The 14,696-nt window shown below is 40.9% G+C and overlaps 1 protein-coding gene across 1 annotated transcript; it reads right to left on the reverse strand.

Moving 5' to 3' along the window:
* Positions 1 to 1,770: 1,770 nt before the first annotated feature.
* On the reverse strand, positions 1,771 to 13,991 carry BCL10 (BCL10 immune signaling adaptor). The gene is made up of 3 exons (XM_014830107.3): positions 12,404 to 13,991; positions 5,263 to 5,551; positions 1,771 to 3,512 (listed from the first exon to the last, which is right to left on the reverse strand). Exons 1-3 carry the CDS (start codon positions 12,884 to 12,886, stop codon positions 3,160 to 3,162), a joined length of 1,125 nt encoding a protein of 374 aa, XP_014685593.2. The 5' UTR covers positions 12,887 to 13,991; the 3' UTR covers positions 1,771 to 3,159.
* Positions 13,992 to 14,696: the final 705 nt, after the last annotated feature.

Genomic DNA, 14,696 nt, shown 5'->3' on the forward strand with positions numbered 1-14,696 from the left:
ACATTCTGATTTAATTGGAATGGGGTGTAGTCTGGTCTTTGCAATCTTTAAAAGCTCTCCAAGTGATTCTAAAATGGGCAGCAAAGCACGGTATTTGGCATCCAGTAAGTCTGTGGTTTCCAAACATTGTTGCATGTTGGAATCAAACTTCCGGTGCCTAGCTTCCACACCCAAAACATTCTGATTTAATTGGAATGGGGTGTAGTCTGGTCATCGCAATCTTTAAAAGCTCTCCAAGTGATTCTAAAATGGGCAGCAAAGTTTGTGAACCACTGCAATATAGGACAATTGTCCGATAATTAAATTAAATAGCATGGCAAATTCAGAGTGAGGATTTCAGGAGCAGCACTCAAGTTATCCATGTACTATCTGTGCTTAAATTCAGCTCTCCCTTCAGAAAGCCCTCATAAGATTACATTTAACAACTAACCATTGATTTGCTTCTTGGCTTGCTTTTCCCCCCTAAAGTCAACATTTGTACATCTTTATCCAGTGATACAAGATAAGGCCAGACACTGAAACTTCCCGCTCCATTTACATTGCTTAGGCAAAAGACAGCTATGAGACTTGACTTCCACCTCATACCATACACAAAAATTTCTTTGCAGGGGATCACAGAGCTAATTGTGAAACTAACGCAACTACATTTCCAGAAGAAAACATAGGAGAATATCATCATATTGGGATAGGCAAAAATTTCCTAAACAGGAGACAAAAATCACTAATCACAAAAACAAAAGATTGATAAATTGGAATTAAGGAACTGTTTATCAAAATAAACAAACCAAAAAACTCCCAAACAAAAAGATTCAAAACAAAAAAACTGAAAGAAAAAAAAAACCCTAAAAAACCTGCCATTATCCTGGCCTGCCCCTAATTTGTCAGTGTTTGACTTTGCACTAAGAACAACATGCTAACCAAAGATGAATAAGCACCTCACGAAAAAGAGAGCTCACCACGAAAAGACGTGGAGGAACCCTAACCGCATATGGCTAAGTGAAAGAAGCCAATCTGAAAAGGCTACATACTGTGTGATCCAACTATATGACATTCTGGAAAAGATAATACTTCAGAGACAATAAAAAGATCAGTGGTTGCCAGGATTGGAAGTGGGAGGAAAGAGGGAGGGATGAATAAATGGAACACAGGGGACTTTCAGGGCAGTGAAACTACTCTGCATGATATTATAATGGTAGATACACGACATTATGCATTTCTCAAAACTTATAGAACTGTACAACACAAAGAGTAAACCCAAATGTAAACTATTAACTTCAGTTAATAATGTATCAAGACTGGTTCATCAATGCCAACAAACATACCACTCTAATGTGAGATATTAATATGGAAAACAGGGCAAGAGGGGGCATATGAGAACTCTGTACCTTCTGCTCAAATTTTTCTGTAAACCTAAAACTGCTCTAAAAAATAAAGCCTATTGTTTTAAAAGATAATAAAAGAAGTGAGCTCAAAGGTGTTTGTTTTTACTAACTGATAATACAGTATCTGTGAAGAGTAACTTTTTCACTGCTGCATTAATCAACTTAGTAACCAATTCTCCTGTATCATGTTAGTCTATCATTACTAATTGATACATTTTTAGCAATGGCTGGTTTTCAGTGTTTAAAGGAAAAAATTGACTTTATAGGATTCAGAAAACCCAAAAGCCTACGTCTGTTAAAACTGTAATTTTATTGTCTATATAGTTAGCCAACAGTTTGAAAGAAAAGTCAGTTTTATAAACTATAAATATAGGTGCTACAGCATCTCTAAATTATGATCTTCGATTGTGAGTACATCCTATTTAAGTAAAAAAAAACTAACCACATATCAAATTTCATCTTAATTAATGAAATGAAAAGCCTGCTTCTGTTTTAAAAGGGATTTCTTTAAATGTAATGCCCTTATTTTCTTATGCTATGCTGGAGGTGAAACATGTTTCTCTATAACTCTTATAAAATGTTTATACTGCAAAAATCACCCAGTCTTTAAAAATTTTTAAAGCCGATATGCCAGTTATCTTTAGGATTGATAAATTTATCAGTCTATTCAGAAATACAACTAGATCTCACAACCTGAAATAATATTTTCTATTAAAAATGTGTTTTAGATATTTATTTCCTATTGAAAAATCTGAAACTTCCAAAACTTAACAGTATAATTTAAAAACTTTTATTGTTAATATTCCATCTCTGCTTTTTGCAAGTAATGGAAATATATATGAGATGGATTATTAGGAAATAGGTAGAATTATAATTTAAATGAAAATAACAAAAGCATAACATTTATAAATGCATAAAGTTAGTGAAACTTTGTTATATAACAAAAAGACAAATCTGGCTAATGGCCTGCTTGTTCCAAATAGTTTTAAAAATAGAATCATCACATACACACCAAAAAACCCATTTTCTTCTAGTTATCTCAACTATACAGTAGTCCTCATTAAAAGAGAACGAAAAGTACAGAAAGAGTATTTTTTTGAAACATCAAATTCTACGTAATAACTAAGGTTTTTGCCAAGATTTTTCTTTAGGAATGAAAATGATAAAGCAAAGAATGTGAAAATCTTAAGAAAGTGGTATTAATTAGTAAGGTTAATAAGAAATGTCTCTTGGCAAACTGAGATCTTCAGTGGCTCAAATTCTACTGGATGTTTCTCCGCATCAGAAGGGGACTCTGGAAGTGCCTGTGAGCCTGACTGAGCGGGGAAAGATTCTTTTCAGTACGCTGGCAGTTTCCCGGGAGCGACTGGCTTTGTCACCGAATGGGAATAGCTTACTCCTGAAAACTTACTGCTGAATGGTTGGGAAGGACTAATAGATTGACAATTACTAGCACAAACGCACTGGGAAGAAACACTATTCCCAGTCTCAGACCCTGTTCTCAAATAGAGAAATGTTCCCTATTAAAATTAGTCTTAAGAAATGTGAAAACACTAAAAACCTGAAAAGTGAAATACCAAAAAGTACATGATCAACATGACTAGCTATCTAAAAGTATGCTTTATTCTAAAAAATTCTATTTACAAGGTATGTTTACATTGCATTTTAAAAGACATATATCAAATGTTAATAAGTCATTATAGCAATTTTATAAAAAGATTCATATCCTTTCAAATATCTTCTGTCATTATTAAAAAAATGAAAAGGCAGTAAGCTGTCATTGCCGTGAAAGAGCGCGTGATCTTAAGGGAAGAAACATCTCACTCGAGTTTCCACAGGTTCCTTCTTCTAACTGCAGCTCCGGTGGCAAAGGAGGAGCCCCAGGGTCCCCAGGTCTAGGGAGCGTAGTGGAAGAGAAGGTGGGATTTTCAGTTCTGCCTACTTCTAGAACAGGCAAATTCAGAGAAGAATCAGTAGAGAAAAAGGGGGCTGTGCTGGACTCTCCTTCTGGATGGTATATGACAGTGGATGCTCTCAGTTTTTCAGAGAAATTACTCTCATCTGAATTTGATCTAGAGAGGTTGTTTGTGGCTCCATCTGGAAAAGGCTCACAGCTGCTACATTTCAGTCCTACAATAAAATTATTCAGATGTAAGTAAAAAAGTAATTTAAAAACTCGAGACCATGCCCATCTTGTAACTTTTTAAAGATTACAAACCAGTTACCACACAACCAAAATTTAAATAGCAATTTATAAATTCTGTCATAATCCATTTCAAATTTCATTTGCTTTTCCCAACAATCATGAAATATACTGTTATTTACATTTTCTAGATAAAGAGAAAGTCTCAAGTAAGCTAAACAACATGCATAATTCATATTTAATTTGCATACTTATATTCTTAACCACTGAAGGACCTGGAAAAAATTAAGTAGCACCTAAAATTCTTCATAAATAAAGAAATAGCTTTCACAGCTAATAAATATTCTTTAGCATTCTGGCACAAAAACCATTACCCAATAAAAACAACATTTAAACAGGGCATATGCTAAAATTCTATGATTTAATTAACATTCATTACTGATTCTTGGATCATAGGGTGTCAGAAGTGGAAAGGATTTTAGAGGTCATCTGGGATAGCCTCTCGCTATTAGACATGAGAAAAAAGAGCACAGAACAGTTATGTCACGTCCAGCATTCCAGGACTACTTCCTGGGAAAGAGAACTAGAACCCAGGTCGCCCCTTCACAGTACATAGATAACTGTCCTACCTCAACCTAACAGTTTAGTTAAATGACAGCGGTTCTCATCAAAGAATTTTACCATACTCAAAGGGTAAAGCCAACAATTAACCTCAGGGTGGAAAGAATAAACATATACACAATTTACTTTTCTGTTAGGCTATCTATTGGACTATCTATAGGCACAGAATCTTATGAGTTGACTAATTTTATGTAAAACCTGCAGTCTATAAAGTACATTTATATATCATTTTCCCCACTAGTTCTTCAATTCCACAATACATTCAACATTTCTGTCCCATGCTACAGAAACTATTTTCTTAAATATGGCTCAGGGGAGGAAACTTCCAGTGTGTTCCAGTATGGACTTACGGACTGAGTTCCTTAAGGGCAGAGCCCTCAATTACTCATTTCTGTGCCCCCAGTGCCTACAACAGCTGGAGTAGAGCTACATCGCATGCGTGTTTATCTTAAGTGCTCTGGAGAGAGAGACAGAGACACAGTGTGAGATTTAGAGGAAGTGGGGGATTTAAAAAGTAGGGGCAATATGATGCAAGATTCCAATTAGTGAGCTTGTGCTCTGGGGTGAGGGTGAAATGAGAGTAGTGAATTCGCTATTCCTTTAATCACAGTCCCCATGCCTCTCTCTTCTTGCCAGACCGAGTGTGGTTCTAGTGTTTAAAGTTTTATACAACACGATTCGTATAAACATAAGCTAAGCACTTCAGCTTGTGATCAACTGGTGGGGAAAAACTATCAGAAGTGGACTTATTAAAACACTTTGCCTAGACACTATTCATGATGTGTGATGAGCATTTTCAGGGGCTACTTTTGAACAGATTAATCCTACATTCTGCTGACTTTAGAAACAAACCCCTGTGTATACTGGGATTTCACTATAGTCAAGTTTTCTATAAACAGTATTATTAAATGAACATAAATACAGAATATTGAGTCATATTCCACTTTTCTAATGTAATGACATCAATATAAAATTAAAAAATGCAAATGGAGTGTAATTCTGAAGCTTAAACCTTTTGAATAAAAAAGTTTATTGTTTTGGATTTTTTGTTTTGTACTTTACTTTTAAAAGCATTGTTACACTTACATGAACTCTTGGATACCTGAGATAGCTTACCTTTCAGATATTCCAGTTTTATATTTCTAAGTTTCAGCACTTCATCTGTAATCTTCTGTATCAGGAAGTTCTGTGTTTTTTCTCGCCGAATAGATTCAACGAGGGTATCTAGTCCTTTGGGGTTTTCTTGTAAGTAGTCTAACAGTTTTCCAGCCCTTTTTCTACTTGATGTTCGGCAAGAAATTTCTTCAGTGTCTTCTCTACTGAGTATTTTTTTTGCACGGAGATGATCAAAATGTCTCTCAGCTATGATTTTTTCACACAAGTAGACACGCAAATTTTCTAAAGCCTGAAAGACACAAAATATGCTTCAATATTATTTTTTTTAATACCTAAGGAAATCACATAGGTGACTGATTATTAGTTACGAATCTTAGCTGGTGTGAGAAAAGGTCCTGAAGTCAGGAGGATCATGCCTACTATGCATGCTAATTAAGATGAGGGGCCAAGTAGACAGAAGTAGGTCCCAGACTAGACATTCCTCAGAGATTCTGTCCTGTTCTGATCTCATCTTCACATCTATAAACCAAGACCAGGCTACTCTGAGGAGGGGCCAGCCAAAGGTAGAGGGCCTGGGTCTGTGGAGATAGGGAGGTCTGCTGAGGGCCCTCAGGGGTAAGGATGAGAGCAGAGGCCATGGACATTTTAATTAACATTTACCAAGGAATCCAGGAGTGGTCAGGACCAGAGAGGATAAATTAGTGAGAGGTCTCACAGTTTACAACTTTGTCATGTTTGTTACTAATTTTCTATCTTTCGAGAGTAAAACCATGAAAAAAAAAAGAAGAAGAACCTAAACTGAAAGGGTCCATAATGTGTCTTATCTTTGGAGTCAGTTCAAGAGACTATAACCTAACTCAGTCAGTCTTGCTGGAAGGGAGATGGAAAGGTGTGGGGGGAAATAAATCTAAAGAAATAGTGATTATTGGAAGAAATTAAAGAAATGAAGAAAAGGAAATCACAGAAAACAAGCCTAGACCTGAGAACTGCTGAGGGGGCTTAATTGGCAGAATATCGATGTGGGTCCCAGTAAACAGCATTAATAATTTGACGCCTGTGACTGTATTTGAGCTCTTCCACGTACTAGATACATGAACTTGGGTAAGTAAGTTAACTTCTCAGTGCCTCAGTTTCCTCATCTGAGTGTTATGAGGATAAATTAATACATGTAAAATACTTACAGAAGGACCTGGTACACAGTAAGTGATCAGCAAATGTTAGTGACGATGACAATGATGACTAATTTGACTTACATTTACAGCCATGAGCTATAGGCAATAGAAGATCTCAGAAGTTCTCTAGTAGTATATGGTGGCAGGAAAGTAGGCTAGGTGAAGGGTTCCTATGGTCCTCAATCATTTATTTATTCACATGACAAACATTTCGAATATCTAAATACCTAATATGACAGGTGCTGACCCAGGATGTGCAAATATGAACAAGACTTGAATCCTGCATGCAAAGGGCACATGGTCTAGCTGGAGAGTACACATCACACACAAGCCAATAATTATACAACAATGTGGTATGACTGGGGAAAAAAAGATTATAGGTCAAGTACTGGGAAAGCATAGAATAAGCAACTAACTGCCTCCAGGACCTGGGGAATTTACAGAGGCTACACTTGAACCAGAGGCATGAAGGGGCACAGTGGGGAAATACGGAGAAGTATTGGAATTTCTCATTGGAAAGCAGAGTACATGTAAGAAGGAGGCGAGAAATGAAGTTGGGAAGGCAAACTGGGGTCGGATCATGGAAGAATCTTCATAACTTGCTGAGGAACATACAAGTCCCCGTAGCCAAAAGCAAAGAGTCATCAAAGGGTTATAAATATGAGGCAATAAAACTTTTGCAGCATACTAGGGGAAGCAAAAACTGGACTCAAAGGAGACCAATTAGAAGACTGCTAGGACATCTTACATAAGATACACTGAGTGCATGAATTTGAGTTGCGGGGATGGGGAGAGAGGAAACCAGCTTTAAAAGATGAACTCCTTGAAAACCTCGTCTGTTGTCATTTCTACTCCCTACACGCTGATGATTCCTAAATTTGCACACGTGATCAAGACTTTCCCCACCTAGGGGCTTGCCCGGTGGTGAGGTGGTTAAGTTCTCATGCTCCGCTTCAGCAGTTCAGCGTTTGCGGGTCTGGATCTCGGGTGAGGACCTAGCACCGCTCATCAGGCCACGCTATGGCAGCATCCCACACAAAGCAGAGGAAGACTGACACAGATGATAGCTCAGTGACAATCTTCCTCAAGCAAAAGAGGAAGATTGGCAACAGATGTTAGCTGAGGGCCAATCTCCCTCACACACACAAAAGACTTTATCCATCTAGACATTGCAAAGGTCCTTCAAATTCAAAATGTCCAAAAACAATTTTCTTTTTTCAAAAAAATTAAAGTACAGTTGACATACAATATCATGTTAGTTTCAGGTGTACAACATAGTAATTCGACATTTATACATATTACAAAATGATCACCACAATAAGTCTAGTAACCATGTGTCATCACATAAAGACACTACAATATTATTGACTATATTCCCTATGCTGTATATTACATCCCCGTGCCTTATTTATGACTGGAAGTTTGTACCTCTTAATCCCCATCACCTATTTCACACAACTCCCCACCCTCCTCCTCTCTGGCAACCACCAGTTCTCTGTATCTCTGACTCTGTTGCTGTTTTGTTTTGTTTGTCCATTCATTTTGTTATTTAGATTCCACGTACGGATGAAACGATACAGTATTTGCCTTTATCTAACTTATTTCACTTAGGATAAAACTAATTCCGCCCATGCTACCTTCTCCTATCCCTTTCCTCTGATATTCTCAACTCATTTGGGAGTATGGCCATCTATCCAACCATGCTATAAATCTGCAACTCATCCTTGACCTTTTTTTCTGCTTTCATTCATTTGCCACATCCAATCACCTACCCACCAAGTTCTGCCTGTCTACCCCTTGTATTTATCTAATCTGCCCCTTCGCCTCAGCTCTATTATGAGCACTGCCCTAGTTCAGGTCCCTACCATACCTTGCATGGACTATAAACAACAGACACCTAGCTACACTTCTGCCTCTTCTCCTCGCCAATTTCTCCTTCACACATCCATCAGATCTTCCCATTTTTCAAGAGAAAATGGAAATCTGGTGTGTTATAAAAATTCTATTAATATTGAAATGTTGTTTGTTAATTTTTTAAAAATTTTAAAACACTATGTTCCACCCCGACTTCAAGGATAAAGTTCCTCAACTATGGCAGAATAGTAGAGAAGTTAAGAGCACGGCTCTGGACTCAGACCAACCTCAAATCTTCAAATCCTGAATCTTGAATCTCCCACATACTCCTGTGAGAAGGGAGGCAAGTTATTTAACCTCTCTGAGCTTCAGGTTCCTCAGTGGCAAATAATGATTAGTACTTACCTCACAGGACATCTAAGAAGACTAAATGGGACAGTGCATACGAATGCTTGACAGTCCCTGATACACAGGTGGTGCTCAGTAAATAGCTATTTGATAATGGCAGACAGGGTGCTTCACAACATGGGTCCTGCCTGCCTCTTCTGCTTAATCTCTCACCACTTCTATATGTTCTGGAACTTTATGTTCTATTTAAAACTGCTGTTTGTCACTACATTTCTTTATATTACCTTTGTATTGGTTTCTTTTCTCCTAGCACATGTCCCTATTCATCCTTTAAAACTTAGGACAGTGGTTATCTCCTTCAGGTAGATAAACCTAAACTCCCCAAAATGAGTTAGGGACCCCTCTCCTCTGTCTGTGTAGCACCTTGTGCATACATTTCACTTTTTTATATACCAGGACTCAATTTCTATCTCCCAACTCATTCCCAGACATTTCCATTCTGTCCCACTACTCTTCTCAAAGTTACCAGTGACCCCCTTATTGCCAAATCTGATACTTTTCAGTCTTCATCTTACTTCTCAGCAGCATGAACACAAGTGACCACTCTCTCCATGAAATATTCTTTTCTTGTCTTCCGTTAATACCAACCACACTCTCCTGGCTTTCTTCCCATCTCTGTGGCTATAACTTCCCACTTTTAAAAACTCTTCTACAGTCTCCCTCTTCTCTTCTAGCTCTCAACTTCCTAGGTGAACTCATTCAATCCCACACTTACATTTCCAGCTCAGATTTCTCTTCTGACCTTCAGACTTGTGGGTCTGATTTGGCATTTCCACGTACTAATCTGACTTCACTCTCTTCCTCAACTCCCACACTCAATCCATCACCAAGTTCTATCATTTCTATTTCAAAAGCGCATCCGGAGTTCTGCTGTTCCAACCATCTCCACTGCCCTCACCCTGATCCACATCACCTGCATCTCTCAATTATATAAATTCCAAGAGTCTCCTCACTGGTTTCCCTCTTCTCACTTTTGCTCTCCTTAGTCCACAGAAGAGGTAGAGGGATCTTTATAAAATATAACATAATTCTTCAATAGGTCCCTACTACACTTGGGGAAAAAACCAAGCACTTTACTACCATCTATAAGACCCTTCATGATCTGGCTCTAGCCCACCTTCCTAACTTCACCTCAGGGCACCCTCTGCCTTCTTCCAAATTCCCCAATTCACCGAGGCTTTGCCTGTTTTAGGTCCTTTGCAAACTCTATTCTGCCTAGAACGCTCTTCTCCAAGTTATGTCATATCCTTCAGGAACCAGTGGATTACTTTTTTTTTTTTTTTTTTGAGGAAGTTCAGCCCTGAGCTAACATCTGCGGCCCATCCTCCTCTTTTTGCTGAGGAAGACTGGCCCCGAGCTAACATCCATGCCCATCTTCCTCTACTCTATATGTGGGAAACCTGCCACAGCATGGCTTGACAAGCAGTGCGTAGGTCCACACCCAGGATCCGAACTGACAAACCCCGGGCTGCCAAAGCAGAATGGGCAAACTTAACTGCTCCACCACCGGGCCGGCCCCTAGAACCGGTTTAAATGTAACCTTCCCTGACCATCCTATCTCAAGTAGATTTCCCCTGTTAGTGTCTCAACAGCTGTTTGTCTCCTTCATAGTACTCACCATAATTTGCAATTATACATTTGTTTTCAACCCTAACGACCTATATGTTTGAAGTAGGCAAGAACCAGGTATGTTTTGTTCAAGTCTGTATACCTCACACTTAGCGGAGTGTCAAGTAGATAGTGTTTTAGATGAATGTAAAATTGCACTTATTTTGTGATTGGCAATTTTCATTTTACATGTGTCTCCTCCTGCCCCCTCCCCAAGAAATCAAGCTCTTTTCAAAGTAGGATTGTGTCTTAGTTTTTACTTTTTGAACTGTTAGAATCAACTACAGTATCAGCCTCACAACAGCATCTAATTCATATTTATGAAACTGAACTGAATTCAACCAAAAAGATGAGGTAAACAACTAGATGGGGCCAGTGAGGAGGAGTACAGCGAAGAAGCAGGAGTTTCCAGGCCGCGTGGTGGTACACGGCGAGAGCTTTGGGGGAGGAGGATAAAAAGTTCAATTTCAAACAAGGTGAGGGATCTGAAGGAGATGAAAGTGGATTTCCAGTAGATATTTGGAAATAAGGGCCTCGACTTGAGAGAGAAGGAAGTCCAAATATGTGGATAATAAATTTAAAACTCCTAAGGTCATAAATCACCCATGATTCCCCAGGGCTATGAATTTCTGATATAGCTGTATAAATTCAAGTCATGGAGATGGATACTATCAATGAACTGATAGAAAAAAATAAAGGCCTGGAGGCCACTGTTCACAACTGTGTTTGTGTACAAACGTGAACAGTGTAACCTCGCACTGCCTGTTTTCTCAGCCGTAAAATGGCAATGACAATTATCTGCCTTAGAGGTTGCTGTAAAGATTAAACGGGAACAATGTAAATGGTGTGACACAGCATCTGGAACACAGCAAGCCTAGCTCTTGAAGTTCATGGCTTTACTGGCACAAATCTTGAATAAGACAATGCTCATTTACTCTGTGGTAGTTATCAATGTCCCAGTTTTATCTCAACTAGAATGTAAAGCAGAGGCCTGATGGTCTTTTTCTGTATCTTTCCAGGCCCAAGAACGGTTACTTTCCATATAGTAAGTGGTCCATAAATATCTGCTGAATGAGGAAATAAAGGCACAAGTCCCAGTCATATCTAGTTTCCTTCTGCTAATGAGTCATACCAACTGTAAAGATGAGTACAGTGTAATAAACCTTACAGGGGAGGGAAAAGGAAGGGATCTGAAGCAGATAAACATTACATTTAAAAAGCAGCTGTCCTGTCCAGTTCACAAAGATGATTTTGTACAAGCAGTGCAGTGTTAAGCCAGAACACACTTCATGTGGAGTTCCTGCTTTGAATTTCAATTAACATGAAGCATTTTAGTGGTACTCATATAGGCCTCATATGGCAAAACAAGTAACTAAAAGCAAAGGAAAAAGAGAAACAAGTCATACTTCAAGAAAGCCAATCTTTAAGAATAAACACTAAGATGTGTGCAGTTCTGCAGAAGAGCATTAATTTAGCTGCTGAATATTTTCAACGTTTACTTCTAAATTAATTCTCGGCTACATGTATTTATCCCCTCCCTCAATTTAAATATGTGGGCGTTTGCTTACTAGGGGAATTCCAGGTTGTGCTTTCAGCTGTTGAGCTTCCCCCAACCCCCTTTGCAAAAGTTTCACACATCTGCTCCACTGCTTGGGATCCTCTGTCTGGTCCGGCTTTTGCTCCAGGTTGAGCCAGCAGCCAAGGCAATCTGACTCAAGGACGCACTTGAGCCGTCGATCCCTAACAACGCAGCCCAAAGTGCAGCGGGGACAATTACCAGGGCACGGGCGAGGAGTGGGCAAGGAGCTGGCGGCGGAGAAACGCTCCACCGAGCAAGGTTTCAGAAACCCAAGCCCTGCATGGAGCGATTTAAAACGTCGATTAACAGGTCACCCGGGGATCACTTCCACCGAGGTCCCTCGAACTCAGGGCTCGCCGCGGCGCTGGGGTGCCTGGACCTTCCGCTCCTCCGACCCGCAGGCTCCTGCTCGGACTCGGACTCGGACTCCGGGTTTCCGCTTTCCTGGCCCGCTGGGCTGCAGCCCGACCCCGCCCGCCCCCGGCCCGCCGCGGCGCCCGGGCTGTGCTGTGCTACTCACGTCCTTCTTCACTTCAGTCAGGTCCTCCTCGGTGAGGGACGGCGCGGTGGGCTCCATGGCGGAGGCGGGAGATGGCGCTTCTTCCGGGTCTGGGAGCTCGGGCTGCGCCGCCCCGCCTAGGCTGGGGGCTTCGGCCTCCGGATGAGCGGGGAGAAGGGCAGGTGGGCAGGGCCGTGAGGAAGAGGGCTGCCCCTTCGAAAACAGAAGGGCTCCGGGGTCAAACCGTGGCGCTTCCGGCTCTGCCTCCGGGGCCGACGGCGCCGCAGACCTACGCGTCCCGACGCGGAGCTCGGAGCCCCACTGCCTCCTTCTCCTAGAGGCCCAGGCGCAGGCACCGCCCCTTGGTGGGGCGGGGCCATCCGCAGAGCCCGCCCCGTCTCTGCGGCAGCCAATCGGGGCCAGCCCGAGAGCCAATCCTGTCCCCGCCCTGTGGCCGGAATCTTTCAATAGTGGCTTCGCCCACAGCCTCCAGGTCGTTTGCATGTGGCCTCCGGTTGGCCTCCCCAAAAGGAATCGTTTCCGTGGGTGGGACAGGTCGCTGCTCCGCGGGCGGGCGCTCCCCGCCTTCGCAGACTGCTGGCTGGTGGAGTCTGGTCGCGGCTTGTCTGTACCTTTGGGTTCCTCCCCTTTTCTCAGACCCTGCCCTACAACTTCCTGTTGCTGTGTTTGCCCGCACAAGTCTTTAAATTATTTGGTCACACACCGACGGTCGCGCTTACGCGCTAACTCATACACACACATACGCCCATACACACACACACATAGCCTAACTACAATATTAAAGAAATTTTGCAAGATAAAAACCACCTACGATCCCACCACTTTAACATCTAATTTAACGTCCGCATACTTTTTGGTCACTGTTTATTATAAACACACGTATTTCCTTATTAATTCATCTGTGTAATGATATGTCTCCCTCATAGGGCTCCTATGAGAATTAAATGATATGTGTATGTAAGGTTCTTAGAGATAAGTTGGCACATAGTACGCACTCAATTTGTTATTTGTTATGTTGCATTGCTCAAACATTTGTGGAGTCCTTGCGAATGTGCTCTAGGCGTCTTATCCTGTAAGAGTTCTCCCATTTTGTTGGGGGAGACTGATGAACAGACAATTATTCCCAGAATGGTATTCTAACAGAGGTGTATGCAAAGCAACGTGAGTAATGCGGGTGAGAAGCTCAAACAGCCCTGGCCCAACGGTTGTTTGGACAGCGTGCAAATTAATCGAGGTGGTATTCGAAGCTACAAGGGAGATAAAAATGAAAAAAGGATGGAAGACAAACTTGGGAATCCTAACATTTTAAAGGAAGAGAAACCAAAAGAACCAGAAAAGAACAGTGTTGCCAAAGCCACACCAATGTAGTTTTGATCACAACACAGGGATTCTGCTTTTAACATTAACATTACATCGTATGTCTTTTTCCACGTTGATACACCGCATTTTTTCTGATTGCTTAAGCTTCCGTCACCTTGGTATAACCCAATTTACTTAACCATTTGTTCTTTCATTTCACAAATAGTTATTGAATGTCAACTATGTGCCAGACACTGTTCTAGGTGCTGGGGAAACAGCAATAAACAAAGTGGATAAAAATCTCTCTCCTCCCAGAGTTTAAATTCTAGTGTCTGTGTGTTTGGGGCAGGGCAGATAGACGTTTGAAAAATGTTATGTAAATTATTTATTATGTTAGAAGATGATAAATATCAAGAGAAAATATAAAAGAGGTAAGTAGGATGAGGCGGTATGAAGTGGTAAAATTTAAAATAGTTGGTTAATGAAGACCTCACTGAAAAGGGGAGATTTGAGTTACCATTTGATGGAAAGGAGGGAATGAGCCATACAGACATATGGAGAAAGAATATATGAGTAGACAGAACAGCCAACGAAAAGGATCCAGTGTGACTGGGAAGGAGCTGAGGTCCTTGTAAGAGTTTACTCTGACTTTGCTCTGAGTCATACTGGCTTACTCTGAGTCAGACAGGGAAGCCACTGGAGGGTTCTGAGCTGAGAGGAGTGACATAATCCGATTTATGATTTGAAAAGGAGCACTTTCACTGTTGCCTTGAGGGGAAGGAGGATGGGAAAGGGGAGACTGGTTAGGGAGCTACACCATAATCCAGCCCCGGAGGTGGGAGCTCAGACCAGGGTTGGTGGCAGTGAAGGTGGTGAGAACGTTTTGAAGAGTAGGGGAGTGATTTCATCTCCTTTTAAAAGGATTGCTCTGGCTCCTGAGTAGAGAGTAGACTGTAGGTGTAAGGGCGGAAGCAGAGAACCCACCCGGAGACCA

Source organism: Equus asinus, chromosome 16, assembly GCF_041296235.1.
Source record: "Equus asinus isolate D_3611 breed Donkey chromosome 16, EquAss-T2T_v2, whole genome shotgun sequence".
Taxonomy (NCBI): Eukaryota; Metazoa; Chordata; class Mammalia; order Perissodactyla; family Equidae; genus Equus; species Equus asinus.